At 33.9% G+C, this 12440-nt stretch overlaps 3 protein-coding genes across 6 annotated transcripts; 2 read left to right on the top strand and 1 right to left on the bottom strand.

Moving 5' to 3' along the window:
• The first annotated feature begins 286 nt into the window (after positions 1 to 286).
• LOC133795397 (uncharacterized) lies at positions 287 to 2749 on the top strand. The gene is made up of 4 exons (XM_062232846.1): positions 287 to 422; positions 897 to 1055; positions 1176 to 1269; positions 2548 to 2749. Exons 1-4 carry the CDS (start codon positions 287 to 289, stop codon positions 2747 to 2749), a joined length of 591 nt encoding a protein of 196 aa, XP_062088830.1.
• A 1359-nt stretch (positions 2750 to 4108) lies between these two features.
• LOC133797224 (uncharacterized) lies at positions 4109 to 7282 on the top strand. 2 transcript variants are annotated; one of them, XM_062235059.1, is made up of 7 exons: positions 4109 to 4277; positions 4653 to 4771; positions 5056 to 5138; positions 5698 to 5819; positions 6132 to 6284; positions 6381 to 6474; positions 6813 to 7282. In XM_062235059.1, exons 1-7 carry the CDS (start codon positions 4253 to 4255, stop codon positions 7012 to 7014), a joined length of 798 nt encoding a protein of 265 aa, XP_062091043.1. In that variant the 5' UTR covers positions 4109 to 4252; the 3' UTR covers positions 7015 to 7282. The 2 variants fall into 2 exon arrangements, with proteins under 2 accessions (XP_062091043.1, XP_062091042.1); XM_062235058.1 differs by having other exon boundaries at positions 4112 to 4277; positions 6120 to 6284.
• A 380-nt stretch (positions 7283 to 7662) lies between these two features.
• On the bottom strand, positions 7663 to 12023 carry LOC133797223 (CRM-domain containing factor CFM3, chloroplastic/mitochondrial). 3 transcript variants are annotated; one of them, XM_062235054.1, is made up of 11 exons: positions 10854 to 12023; positions 10196 to 10682; positions 9981 to 10111; positions 9805 to 9894; positions 9308 to 9658; positions 9064 to 9220; positions 8694 to 8986; positions 8545 to 8604; positions 8359 to 8454; positions 8175 to 8269; positions 7663 to 8058 (listed from the first exon to the last, which is right to left on the bottom strand). In XM_062235054.1, exons 1-11 carry the CDS (start codon positions 11937 to 11939, stop codon positions 8052 to 8054), a joined length of 2853 nt encoding a protein of 950 aa, XP_062091038.1. In that variant the 5' UTR covers positions 11940 to 12023; the 3' UTR covers positions 7663 to 8051. The 3 variants fall into 3 exon arrangements, with proteins under 3 accessions (XP_062091038.1, XP_062091040.1, XP_062091039.1); XM_062235056.1 differs by having other exon boundaries at positions 9308 to 9570; positions 9873 to 9894; XM_062235055.1 differs by lacking the exon at positions 9805 to 9894 and having other exon boundaries at positions 10854 to 12021.
• Positions 12024 to 12440: the final 417 nt, after the last annotated feature.

Raw genomic sequence — 12440 nt, 5'->3', positions numbered from 1 at the left:
CCTATGGCACACAAACCGAACCAAGGGTTTATCAGATGGAGGGGGCTTGATAAGGCCCGCCTCCTCAGCACCAGGGTGGTCCAACTTAGTTTTTCATACTGACCCACTACGTGGTGAAAATAAGCAGGGTGCGTGGTGAACTATATCACATATGAAAAACTAACTTGGACCATTATTAAACTAGTACTTTTTCACTAGTTTGGGTCTGTGTTGTAACCCAATTATGTTGGAAAAGGTTCCAAATATTTGTATTTAACTATTTACAGCTCAACTGCTTGTTCTATATATGCCTTGCAGGGAAAGTGAAGGTACATTTGAGCTTGCGCATTATCGAAGGGAAGCTGATGATTTACGTGCTGTAATCGAGCACTTTTCTTCAACTAACCGTGTAATACCTGGAATTATTAGACATAGTAAAGGTGCATGTTTTGAATCCTTTAAAACCTTACGGTCTTACACTATTATGGAAAGGGTAATTAGTAAATTGCAACATCTTACACTAGCTTTCAAATGGAATAAAAAAAAACTTTTAATTGGTGGAAGAATAGTAACTGTAGATTACAATCTACATGATATATTATTGTTGGTCAATTTGATTTCTTTCTTATTCTTTATTTCTGTTTCAATGTGTTTCCTTGGATTGAATAACTCATAAGACAATCACTAAAACATATACTTCAAGAGTAATTGTTGTCAATAGGACATTTAAAGTTCATTTTTTATTCAGGCATTGTAATTTTTTTCAATACAGTAAAATCACAAAAATATGTAGAATATTCAAAACTAGATAAAGTACAAAATAACTTATTAAAAAAATCTCATTTTACCTATGCGCATGTAATAACTTATCCACTCTGATAACAACAGTATGTTTACCGAAGTCTATCGCTGCAGGAGGTGGTCAGTTCTCATGTATGCTTCTAAATATGATGTCTGCACAGTTGTCAATGTTTCTGGGCGTTATGATCTGAAGAGGGGCATTGTCAAACACTTAGGTGAAGATATCATGCAAAAGCTCGGGGAGAATGGATATAAAGACCTCAAAGATGAGAATGGTAATTTTCCAACTTTTTGAACAGTGTACTTTGAATTGTATTAGAAAGAGATGAAAAATATTTGGTGTATACTTGTTTTCCTGGACTTTTTGGTTAGAACTTCTAATTTTTTGTGTGTAGGAGGTGCCAGTTATCGTGTGACAAAGGAATGTGTGATGGATCTTCCGAATACTAATATGCACGCAACATGTCTTCATATCGACAAAGATTGCAAGTTCTTAAAAAAGTGATCTTGCATTTCTTGAATCATCAAGCTCATAATCATTATATTTGTAAAATGTTAAGTGTGATTGTATCTCATTTTGGTAATAATCAATTTTTTATTAAGTGCATTTTATATATAGTCAAGTTTATTTAATTATTTATGCTAACTTTGTCTATAATGAGTATGTGTATTAAAAAATTATTCTCTCTATATTTTTTTCTTGATTTTGTCAGTCTAAAATAAGGAAACTGAATGATGCTTGTGCCCAAAGAAAAGAAATTTCGAAATAAACCTGGTTGGGTTTAAAGACCAGATTTGTCCATTTCCTGATGTTACAGACTGGTTGTCCGCCACTTCCGGAAATTACTGCGGTAAATGAAATGAGAAATTATTTTGAGTAACTTTCCAATTTGGTCTGATTTTGGTCATTAACGAGATTGGCTGGTTTAGGGGTTTCTTAACTTTATAAATACTAGACCCAAGAGGAGTCATTCTCATCTCTTTTTTTATGTAAAGAGTAGTCTTTGTTCAACTATCTTTCTATTTGTTTGTTTTGCTTTGAGTTGTTTATTCTTAAACAAGTCATAAAGCTTGTGAACGTGACATACAATTTTCGGGAGAAGATTTCCATACGTCTCACTTTGGGAGGAAGCGAGCACTCATCAAGATCAGAAGGAATTTCGTGTTCTTGATGTTTATCAAAATCAAATTATTAAAGTGGAGTACGACACGGTTGCGACAAGAATTTAGATAGAGTCTAAACTTGTATAAATCAATTGCTTATTGTATTCTTGAGACTTTACTAATTTATTTTATCTCTGGGCGTGACCATGTGGACTAGGTTTTCCGAAACACGTAAAAAACTTCTTGTGTCATGATATTTTTGGTTTATTTACTTTCTGTTCGTATAATCTGATTCATCAGCAATTTGTCATGATTCATCAGAATATCTTTCTGATCGAACAATTATTTAACTATTCTACATTAATTAAATTGTTTGTTAAATTCAGTTGGTAATCTTAAAAAATAAATTTCAATGTTCACTGCTTGTTTACCACAATTTGGCAGCCTTGAATAGCTATCATCATATTATGTTACTATATTTTATCATGTTTTTTCTATTAGTCCATATATGCAATACACATCGAAAGTTGAAAGAAAGATCAGTTCTTCTCATCAAAATATGTCTTGATTTTTCAGCTTCTAGCTTATAAACAATGCCATCTATTGGCTATGACGTTGGAACTGACTATCATCATTTTACACCTTGGTAAAATGTATTTTCAGGGTCTTGACAGTACAAGGATCAGAGGACGAACTCACTCCAGTTAAAGAGGCATATGAGTTCGCCAAGATAATACCAAACCACAAATTACGCATTGTGGAAGGAGCTGGTCATGGTTACATCACCCATCAAGCTGAGTTAGCTTCAATTGTTTTGGAGTTCATTAAGGCATCGTTGGAGCAGGACAAGCCTGCTTCTAGTTAGGTTCTTCTTTTCTTTATCTGACTTTAAACATTGTCAGAGAGAACGGTGGATGTTAACACTACAATTTGACCAGTTTGTTATATGCCAGAGAGTTTGCTTTTCTTGGTATGATATGATTGTATCAAATGGAAATGAATAATAATTTAGAGTAGCCTCACTACTAGATGAGGTAAAGTTGTTACTTTTATTAATTTTCTTAGATTTTTTATAACTTTTTTCATATATTATTATTATTATATATTTAAAATGAATAAAATATTTTTTAAAATAAAATATTTAAATGATATTAAGGAAAAAAAAAAGCTCATATATGATGTATTGTAGAAGTTAAGTATAAAATAAAAAATTGCTCTAAATGATATAAATCTCCTTTTAGAGACCCTTATAAACTGAGCTTTTCTATTTTGTAGAAAAGTGCAGTGTTTGAAGGTTATTAAGTTAATTAAACTGATTCAAGGGGTCCAAAAAGTTTTTTCTTTTTCTCTTATACTCAAAAGAAAAAATTACACTACACTCTTAATTCTAGACTTCTGTCAAATTCGGAGTAAAAACCCTAAACCTAATTATTTACACAAACCTTTGTTTTTTTTTTAAATAATAGATAAAATTTTAGTACCTTAATTAAAATGCAGCAGCCTTTCTTGGACATGGTAACAGCACACAAATTGTGCATTCAATTTTTACATTTACTTATATAAGGTTTTTTTTTCAATCAATTACTCTATTATTTAAAAGACATGCTATGTAAGTGTCTATACAAATTTACTGCACTTATAATTATTTATTTATTTTAAAAAAAGAATTATATATTTTTGGAAGTTTTGTTCCATTAGACTATATTTTGAAAAAATATTTTCTTGACTTTATATTTTCTAAAATAATTTAAATATACCTATAAACTTAATTTTGATTAATATTTTTTTAACTAAAATTATAAATAATTCATTAAATTAACAATTCAGAACACAAATACAATCATATTATCTAACTGTTGTGTTGTGTTGTTATATTCAATATTGTGTTCATCAAAATTAAGTTTATGGATCTATATAAATAATTTTACAAAATATATGGTAAAAAAACGTGTGATCCCTAAAATTAATTATATTATTTTGCATAAGAATTTAATGATTTCTCTAGGAATTAGTGGTTTTTTTTTACGCATTTACAATTTGAGTGTTTACTTTAGCAATTTTTCCAACATCTTAGTCATTTCTAAATAGAGTATGCACTCATGTTGACGGCAACATTATCCGAACAAATTAATTTAAAATTTAAAATTTAGGACAACAATGAAACGGTTCTAATTTAGAGAATGTATATATAAACATTTTAATAATACAAATGTAAACAAATGCAACTTTGCGCAATGGAAATTAGAGACTAATAACATATACTGTTATTTACCTTGGCATCTTTGACTCATAAAAGAATCCAAGTTACAGCTGCAACAAACAGATTCGTGATCAATATTATCATATTCATATTCCCAGAAGGTTGGAAATGGCCCAAGCTGCACAAAACCCAGGTAACGAAATTCTCAATTTCACAAAACCAGGTAACGAAACTCTCAATTTCCTCATAAATATACAATTGTTTATTAGCCTTTTTTCCCCTTGCCATCGATATGAGTAAAGAGTGGATTTGAGCATCTGCTTGATTCGCTTCTTTGACTCGAATCTGATCTGGGTTTTCTGAACAACACTCCAAATGCTTATTTTTAGTTTCAGATACATACAAAATGCTATGGTTATTGACTTATAATAGTTCTGACCCTCATATGTGTGCAATTTTTTTTAAATGTTTTATTGAAAGTTGGTTAGTGGTTACTCTGTGTTAGCTTTATCCAAAATAATGGTTTAAAATTCAAATTTGTCACTGCTTTGTGAATGATTCTATCTAGTGGTTCAACAACACAAAGTGATAGTATCAAACAAATATGAGGAGAAGCTGGTGGGCTTATTGCATGAAACTGGATCTTTGGAGATTGTAATCATTTGCCATGGCTTTCGATCCTCTAAGGTTAGTGTTTATAAAAATTAAAATGTAAAATAAATTTATAGTTAATTTTCAAATTACTCATGGCACTAGAGTATTCCTATTTTATAATGTCCTATAGATTGTGCTTATAAAAACTTATCCTCTTTGTCTGTTTTTCAGATGTCAAAGGAATCTAGTTCTTGTAAAGTTTATTACTAATGGAGACAATCATCTATTGAAAATTTATCAATAATCACTCGTGATAAAACTAATTGACTGTTTGATTGTGGATAAGTTTTGAATCTTTTTTTTTTTCAATCCTCCAGGAATGTAGAATGCAGGTAAACTTGGCTGCTGCATTGGAAAGTGAAGGGATCAGTTCTTTTCGTTTTGACTTTGCTGGAAATGGGTAAGGTTTTGTAATGCAATTGCCAATGGTCAAAGATTGGTTTTAACCAATTCATCCTCATCATACTTGTAGTGCCATATCGGTCCATGCTATCACATACATGTACAAGCAAATTCTTTACATAAATGTTAGAGCGATTTCTTCCCAACTTTATTGGATTTTTTTAGTAGGAGAGTACTGATTTACTCTTTTGATTTTTTTTGGTATATCTACAAAACATAATTGAAAATCAGATCAGATGATTTATAATTCATAAATGGAACTATTACAGAGTTTAAAGGACTTTAATAAGATTATGCAACAACTTTTTTTCATTAAAATAAAACTACAGATGAAACATCTAACTTGAAAGATTCAGCAGGTGTAAATTTTTTCTTAGTAAAAGCAGGGTGGTGAACTATAGCATATATCAAAAACTAAGTTGGACCCTTATTAAACTAGTACTTCATCACTAGTTTGGGTCTGTGTTGTAGCCCAGTTGTGGATGTTGGAAAAGGGTTCCAAATATTTGTATTTAACTATTTATTGCTCAATTGCTTGTGCTATCTCTGCCTTGCAGGGAAAGTGAAGGTACATTTGAGTTTGCGCACTATCAGAGAGAAGCTGATGATTTACGTGCTGTAATCGAGCACTTTTCTGCAGCTAACCGTGTAATAGCTGGAATTATTGGACATAGTAAAGGTGCATGTTTCTAATCCCTTAAAACCTTACGATATTGTAGAAAGAGGAAGTAAATTGCAACATCTCACTAACCTATAAATGAAAAAAACTTAGGTGGTGAATGAATAGAAGCTGTAGATTACAATCTAGATGATATATTATTGCTGGTCAATGTGATTACTTCCTTATTCTTCATTTCTGTTTCAATGTGTTTGCTCAGATTGAATAAATAATAAGACAATTACTAAAACATATACTTCAATGTATTATGTAACTTGTCAACCTCCATGACAGTATGCTTACCAAAGTCTATGGTTGCAGGAGGTGATACAGTTCTCTTGTATGCTTCTAAATATCATGATATCCACACAGTTGTCAATATTTCTGGGCGTTATGATCTGAAGAGTGGCCTTGTTGAACGCTTAGGAGAAGATATCATGCAAAAACTTGGGGAGAGTGGCTATATAGACGTCAAAGATGAGAAGAGTAATTTGCTAACCTTTTGAACAGTGATGAAAAATCTTTGGTGGGTACTTGTTTTCCTGGACTTTCTGATTAGAACTTCTTATTTTTTTTGTGTAGGAGATACCAGTTATCGTGTGACCAAGGAAAGTGTGATGGATCGTCTGAATACTGATATGCACGCAGCATGTCTTCAGATCGATAAAGATTGCAGGTTATTAAAGTGTTCTTGCATTTCCTGAATCCTCAAGCTCATTATGTTCAATGCTAGTTTACCACAATTTGGCAGCCTTGAATAGCTATCATCATATTATGTTACTATATTTCTGACACAGTTCATGTTTTTTATTTTTTATTATTATTTTTTTTTTGTATTTTTCAAGAGAGAAAAATATATCATGGTTGACCCATATATGTATACGCAAACATCTGTTCTTCTCATCAAACTATGTCTTGATTTTTCAGCTTCTAGCTTACAAACAATTCCATCTATTGGTTATGACGTTGGAACTGACTACCATCATTTTAAACCTTGATAAAATGTATTTTCAGGGTCTTGACAGTACACGGATCAGAGGACGAAATCATTCCAGTTAAAGATGCACATGAGTTCGCCAAGATAATACCCGACCACAAATTACACATTGTGGAAGGAGCTGATCATTGTTACTCCGCCCATGAAGGTGAGTTAACTTCAATTGTTTTGGAGTTCATTAAGGCATCCTTGGAGCAGGACAAGGCTGCTTCTAGTTAGGTTCTTCTTCTATTTCACTGACCTTAAACATAGTCAGAGAGAACGGTGTGAACATTGCAATTTGACCAATTTATTCTATGGCAGAGAGCATGTTTGCCTTTCTTGGTATGATATCTTTGTATCAAATGAAAATTTTTAGTAAATTTATAATGATATAAACCTCCCTTTAGAGGCGCTTGTGAACTATGAGGTTTTCTATTTTATAGAAAACTGTCTATTGTAATTGAAGGATTATTACTATTATATAAAGCTATTGATTTTAATTAAACTGACTCTAGGGGTCCAAAAAGTTTGTTCTACTTGTCCTAATGTAACTAGTAACTACATTAGTTAAAAGAAAAATTGATAAATAGCTCAAAAGAAAAAATTACACCACGCTCTTAATTCTTGACTTCTGTCAAAATTGGAGTAATAAACTCTAAACCTAATTATGTACACAAACCTATGATGTTTCTAAAATAATTAATAAATCAAATTTTAGTACCTTAATTAATATGCAGCAGCCTTTGTTGGAGACAGTAAAGGTACATTGCTTAGTACTTAAGTCTTTATAGAATAAGGATTTTACTGTAACATGAAATGAGGATGGTGGTGTATTGCGAGTTCTCATGGTGGCTTTTGAGAAAAAAGAAATGAAAAACAAGAAAATAGTGCAATGGTAGTGCTAATTATATTATATAGTGTTTTGAATTACATTCTAGACATTTCTAGTCACAGCTCAATTTGAGTTTGGCTGATAGTTTCACCATGTCTGTGTGCTCAGATCGAAAGTCATAAAAGGCAATCACCTCACTGTATCCTTCGATGTAACCCATAGCTCCGGGTATTTTCCTACCGTGAATGCCCATTGAATTTCTAATCCAATAATGTTTGTAACATGTAGTAAGGTGATGCTGATCAAAGCTCTTCCTTAAATGGAGCCTGCCTGCATTTTAGGCTTTAGCTTTCTTCTCCACCATACAACGTTTATGCCAAGAACCCAAGTCAAATAAGTGATAACTACTGTTGATTGAAGATCTCCTCCAATGGACTCTGATTCAAAAGCTACAGTGACAAGAGCGAGCATACTGAATGTAGTGAGAATTTTTTGCTGTTTTTACAAGTCAAATGCAATGCTCAATCTCTGAAAGAGTCATCAGTTGGCAAAACCGTGAAATTACTTGATTTGTCTAGTTTCCTCATGTTCCTTGTAGTCATCCTCATCCTCATCAGCACTGTCATACATCTCAAGATATGGTTCATCCCCCTCATCATCCTGGTTCACAAATTCAAATAAAGAAGATGAATTAAGCCACTTGGTATTTAATTTAAGAGCAGAATATAACCCATAAAAAGATCATAAACCTCTGTTTCTTCATCTTTGGATGACAGATAATACTCCATTGTTTTCTGCAATGAGCCTTCAGCATTAGTCATCTTCCCATTTCTTGATTCTTCCTCCTGGATTTCAAATCAGAAAATACAACTTACTGCCACGATAATTCTGTTAAAACTAAAACTAGATTCTTGTGAGCCAGTAAATTGCCTTACCATTTCAGACTTCAGCAACTCAATTCTCTCCATCAAGTCTGAGATGTAGTGCCGCAGTGCCTGGTATGATAAATTACAATCAGATTGGAATATCATGAAACGAACAAAAGTATAGGCCTAAACACCATGGTTGAAATATATATTGTGACCTCTCGTCTTTGCAGTTCGACTGATTGAGCTAATGCCTGCCTTCTGGTCAATAAATTCTTAGGTCTAAAAATAAGAGGGGATTGATAATTCTTCCCACGATAGACAATAATTGCGATCCCTTTTGTAGTTTTATCTATAGATACTAGCAATCCTTTGCTCTCAGCTTCCAATGAAATAGCAAAGTGCGTTACTTGTGCTAAACTCTTTCCTCTCACAAAGATTTTCACCAACTCTCGATATTTCCAATGTAAGTGCATGTTCTCTACGGTACCATCATAAACTCCTCGCCTTCCTGAGAAAACATAACACAAATGTTTGAATATTTTCCAAGAGAACCATTATAATCAGAATCATAGTGGCTAGTCTTACCCAGAACCAGGAAAGGTTTCATGCTCAGACCCATCTTGCGGAACAAAAATCTCTCTTCATCAGTTAAGGTCTCCAAGTCATCTGGAAGCTCGGATGGATCCAAATTTTTCTGCACCTTTGCTAAAGCTTTATCAGCTATTTTGAGCTTCCCTTTTGCCTAAACCATTCAGGATTAGGAATGAGTTAGAAACTGATAGAAATATTTTGGTTGTTATAGAGTTTTGTAGAAAAATTAGTCATTTACAAGAGATAATCTCTTCTCAAGATGTCTGAGTATGGATGCACGTCTTGCCAAAGTTGATTCTTTTATCATTTCTTTAATGTCTACATTGGTTGGCTGTTTACCCCAGCGGGCAATTGCTGCCTTTGATTCTGCAAGGGTTCCAGCAACCAATTGGTCGGACAAAACTTTGCTTTTCAACTCAATGAAGGCTGGGGCCATCTTTCGCGCCTGTTCTTCCTTGTCTTGCTGGAGATCTCTTAATTTTTTCCTCTCTTTCAAGGCATCTGTAACAACAGGTGGCAAGAAGTCATTTCCCCTGTAAAAGACGATAAAATCTTTGTTTCGAGAAAGTAGTGTTCCGCCAGTTAATGTCTGCAATCAAAACAAGAACAGTCATAAGCAAGAAGAACAACCAGAAAAGAATATTCTGAACCCAATTTATAATTGGATTCAATAGCTTTAGAATAAAACTTGATTGTAGCACCATCCCCTTCTTTCATTTTTCTTTTAATAAGTACCAAGTCATGGTCCACTTGTAATGAGTATTCAAAATGAAAATGCTTTATAATCAGCAGTGATGAATTACTCAGAAGCAGCAGCTTCCAGGACTGTTTCATGAAAAGTACACAAAAAATCCAAACATGAAAATCAGCATTGACTAAATTTTCTTGGAGAAAGTGTTTGTACACCTCACCTTGAGTTCTTCCGCCATCCTCTCATTACATGTGTTTTGAACACCTCGTTTGATGGCTATCTTAGCAATGGCACTCTTTTCCCACAGCTTCACAATAGCCCGAGCCAAACCTTGTAGTTCTCTGTTTCTCCCTATGACATTTTACAAAATACAAAATACTTCAGGAGAATTGCTAGAAACACCAATTACAATTACATGCTGCAAGTATTTAGTACCTAAAGCAAAATGTGGAGGCATTGTTCTTGCAATCCTACGAAATGCTGTCATCTCCCTGTTTCGCAGACCAAGTTTTACTCCATAAGGGAGAAGTCTGAATGGTGGCTTATAGTTAGGAATCACTGCAGGTAGCAAATCGGCATCGACAGGGAACGGCTCTTGACCTAACCAATCCATATAACGTGGTCCTAGCTCATCTAATAAGTGGTTGAGATCATTCAAGTTCTTGATATCCCCTTCAGGTGGACCCTTCACACGCTCCTCAGGAATGGGAGAAGAAGACTCCTTAGTTCTAACCGAAGAATCCTTCTCTTGTATATTGTGTATGGCATCTCTTGTGACACCATCTTCTAAGTATGGCAACGTGGGTGTTTCGATCTTTATTTGTTTGGTATATGATTGTACACAGCGAAATTTGTAGTTCATTCCCCTATACAAGACTACTGAACTGCCTGATCTCCATATAATCAAACCTCCAGTTTTAGTCTGACAAAGAACAAAGGATAGCTACATAAGTTTCTACAGACTCCATTTTTGTAACGTGTAAAGCTCGATTGGATTCGTAATTTGAAGTTCAAAATCATTAGTATGGCACCATAACTAACCTAAGAAGCAATCTACAAGAAAAATATAACAAAATTACCCAAAAAAACTAACCTCTAAAATCTTATGTGTCCTTCTCATGTTACTGGATAGAGGCTCTTGAAACTTCAACTTCACCACTTCATCCAACTTCCACTTGTCATGAATGGCATCCACCAAGGCTTGTGTTATACCTGCAGCACCCACCTTTGTCCTCTCCAGCATTCTCAAAGAAACGTTTCTGAGCCTCTTAAGTTCGTGTTCGGGAAGCATTTTCTCCGCCATTACCGTGTTACTCCTCCTCCTAGTCACCTTTTCTCCTTCCCCCAATTCCGACTCCGAATCATCAGAATCATAATCAGAGTCAGCCAAATTCACATTCTCTCCACTCCCAGAAGGAGTTTCATCCAATGAAAAACCATTAACATCCATTGAAACCGTCCTTTCCTCCTTTGAAATCCCATCACTTGTTGATTGAAATTCTCTCTGAATTGTGCTACTGGGTTTCTTAACACCATTATTGCCGTATAGAAATTCTCTTTGCAATATGCTACTGGGTTTCTTAGCACCATTATGGTTAAGTCCATTAAACTCTTCAACATTTTGTGGAATTTCAGTCTCAGGCTTAACCTCGCGTTTTACGGGCTTCTTTCCATGATCCCAAGGAGCCGAAATCACACTACTCGGCGAAACAAAATTCACTGAGCCACTCAACGATGGTTTATTTTCCGTCTCAATTACATAGGCATCAGTAAATTCCTTGCTTCCGTTCTCCTTATCCTCTTCCTTTGCTTCTTCTTGTTCTTGTTCTTCTTCCTTCTGTTCTTGCCATGGAAATTTCTCTCTCAGTGACCCAGGTTTCGCAGACCATTTATACTGAATTTGCTCTAAAAAGCTTGGCCTGGGCTTCCTCTTTTTCCGCTGCTTCTTGGTCTCAAACGCCACTTTGATTCGTTCGGGTTGCTGCAAGGTGTCAACTTGGACAACCTGCTGAGCACAACAAGTTCTGAACTTTAAAGCTCTGTAAGCAACGGAGTGAGTTTGGGACTGGAGAAGTAGAAGATGCAGTGACTGAGTTTCAATGAAATTGCATGATGATGACGACGACGAAGACAAAGACAAAGAAGTAGATGGATTCGGTGAAAACGGTGAGAGCGCCATGGTAATGGCGATAGATATCCTCCCCTTGCCTCCCTTAAAGCTAACAATCTTATTGGGTCGAGTCCACAACCATTGCTTTTGGGTTTTTTTTTTCATAGTAAATACACATATTTTATGTTTTCTTTGACATTTTTACATCCCCTAATTTTAACAATATAATGTTAAAAAAAAAAACTTAAAATTAACTTGTCAACCTCCCCACAACAATACAAACTTATCCCTACATTTTAAAATTTGTAAATAATAAATTCAAAATATATATCAAAATAACTAAATATATACCAAAAATAAACTAAAAAAACTTGAAAAATATTACCTTTAAAAACAAAAATTATTTTAAAATATATATAAATCCAAGATATACCTAAAAAAAATTATTCTGAAAATATTTTGAATTAGAAATCAACCCAAAATATACATCATAACAACTAACAACTACACGTAAACCTAAAATAAACTAAAAAATACTTGGTTATTATTTTCCATAATTCTCGTTCTCAT

This window comes from Humulus lupulus, chromosome 8 (genome assembly GCF_963169125.1).
Source record: "Humulus lupulus chromosome 8, drHumLupu1.1, whole genome shotgun sequence".
Classification (NCBI taxonomy): Eukaryota; Viridiplantae; Streptophyta; class Magnoliopsida; order Rosales; family Cannabaceae; genus Humulus; species Humulus lupulus.
This window is presented reverse-complemented; position numbering and strand designations above follow the sequence as displayed.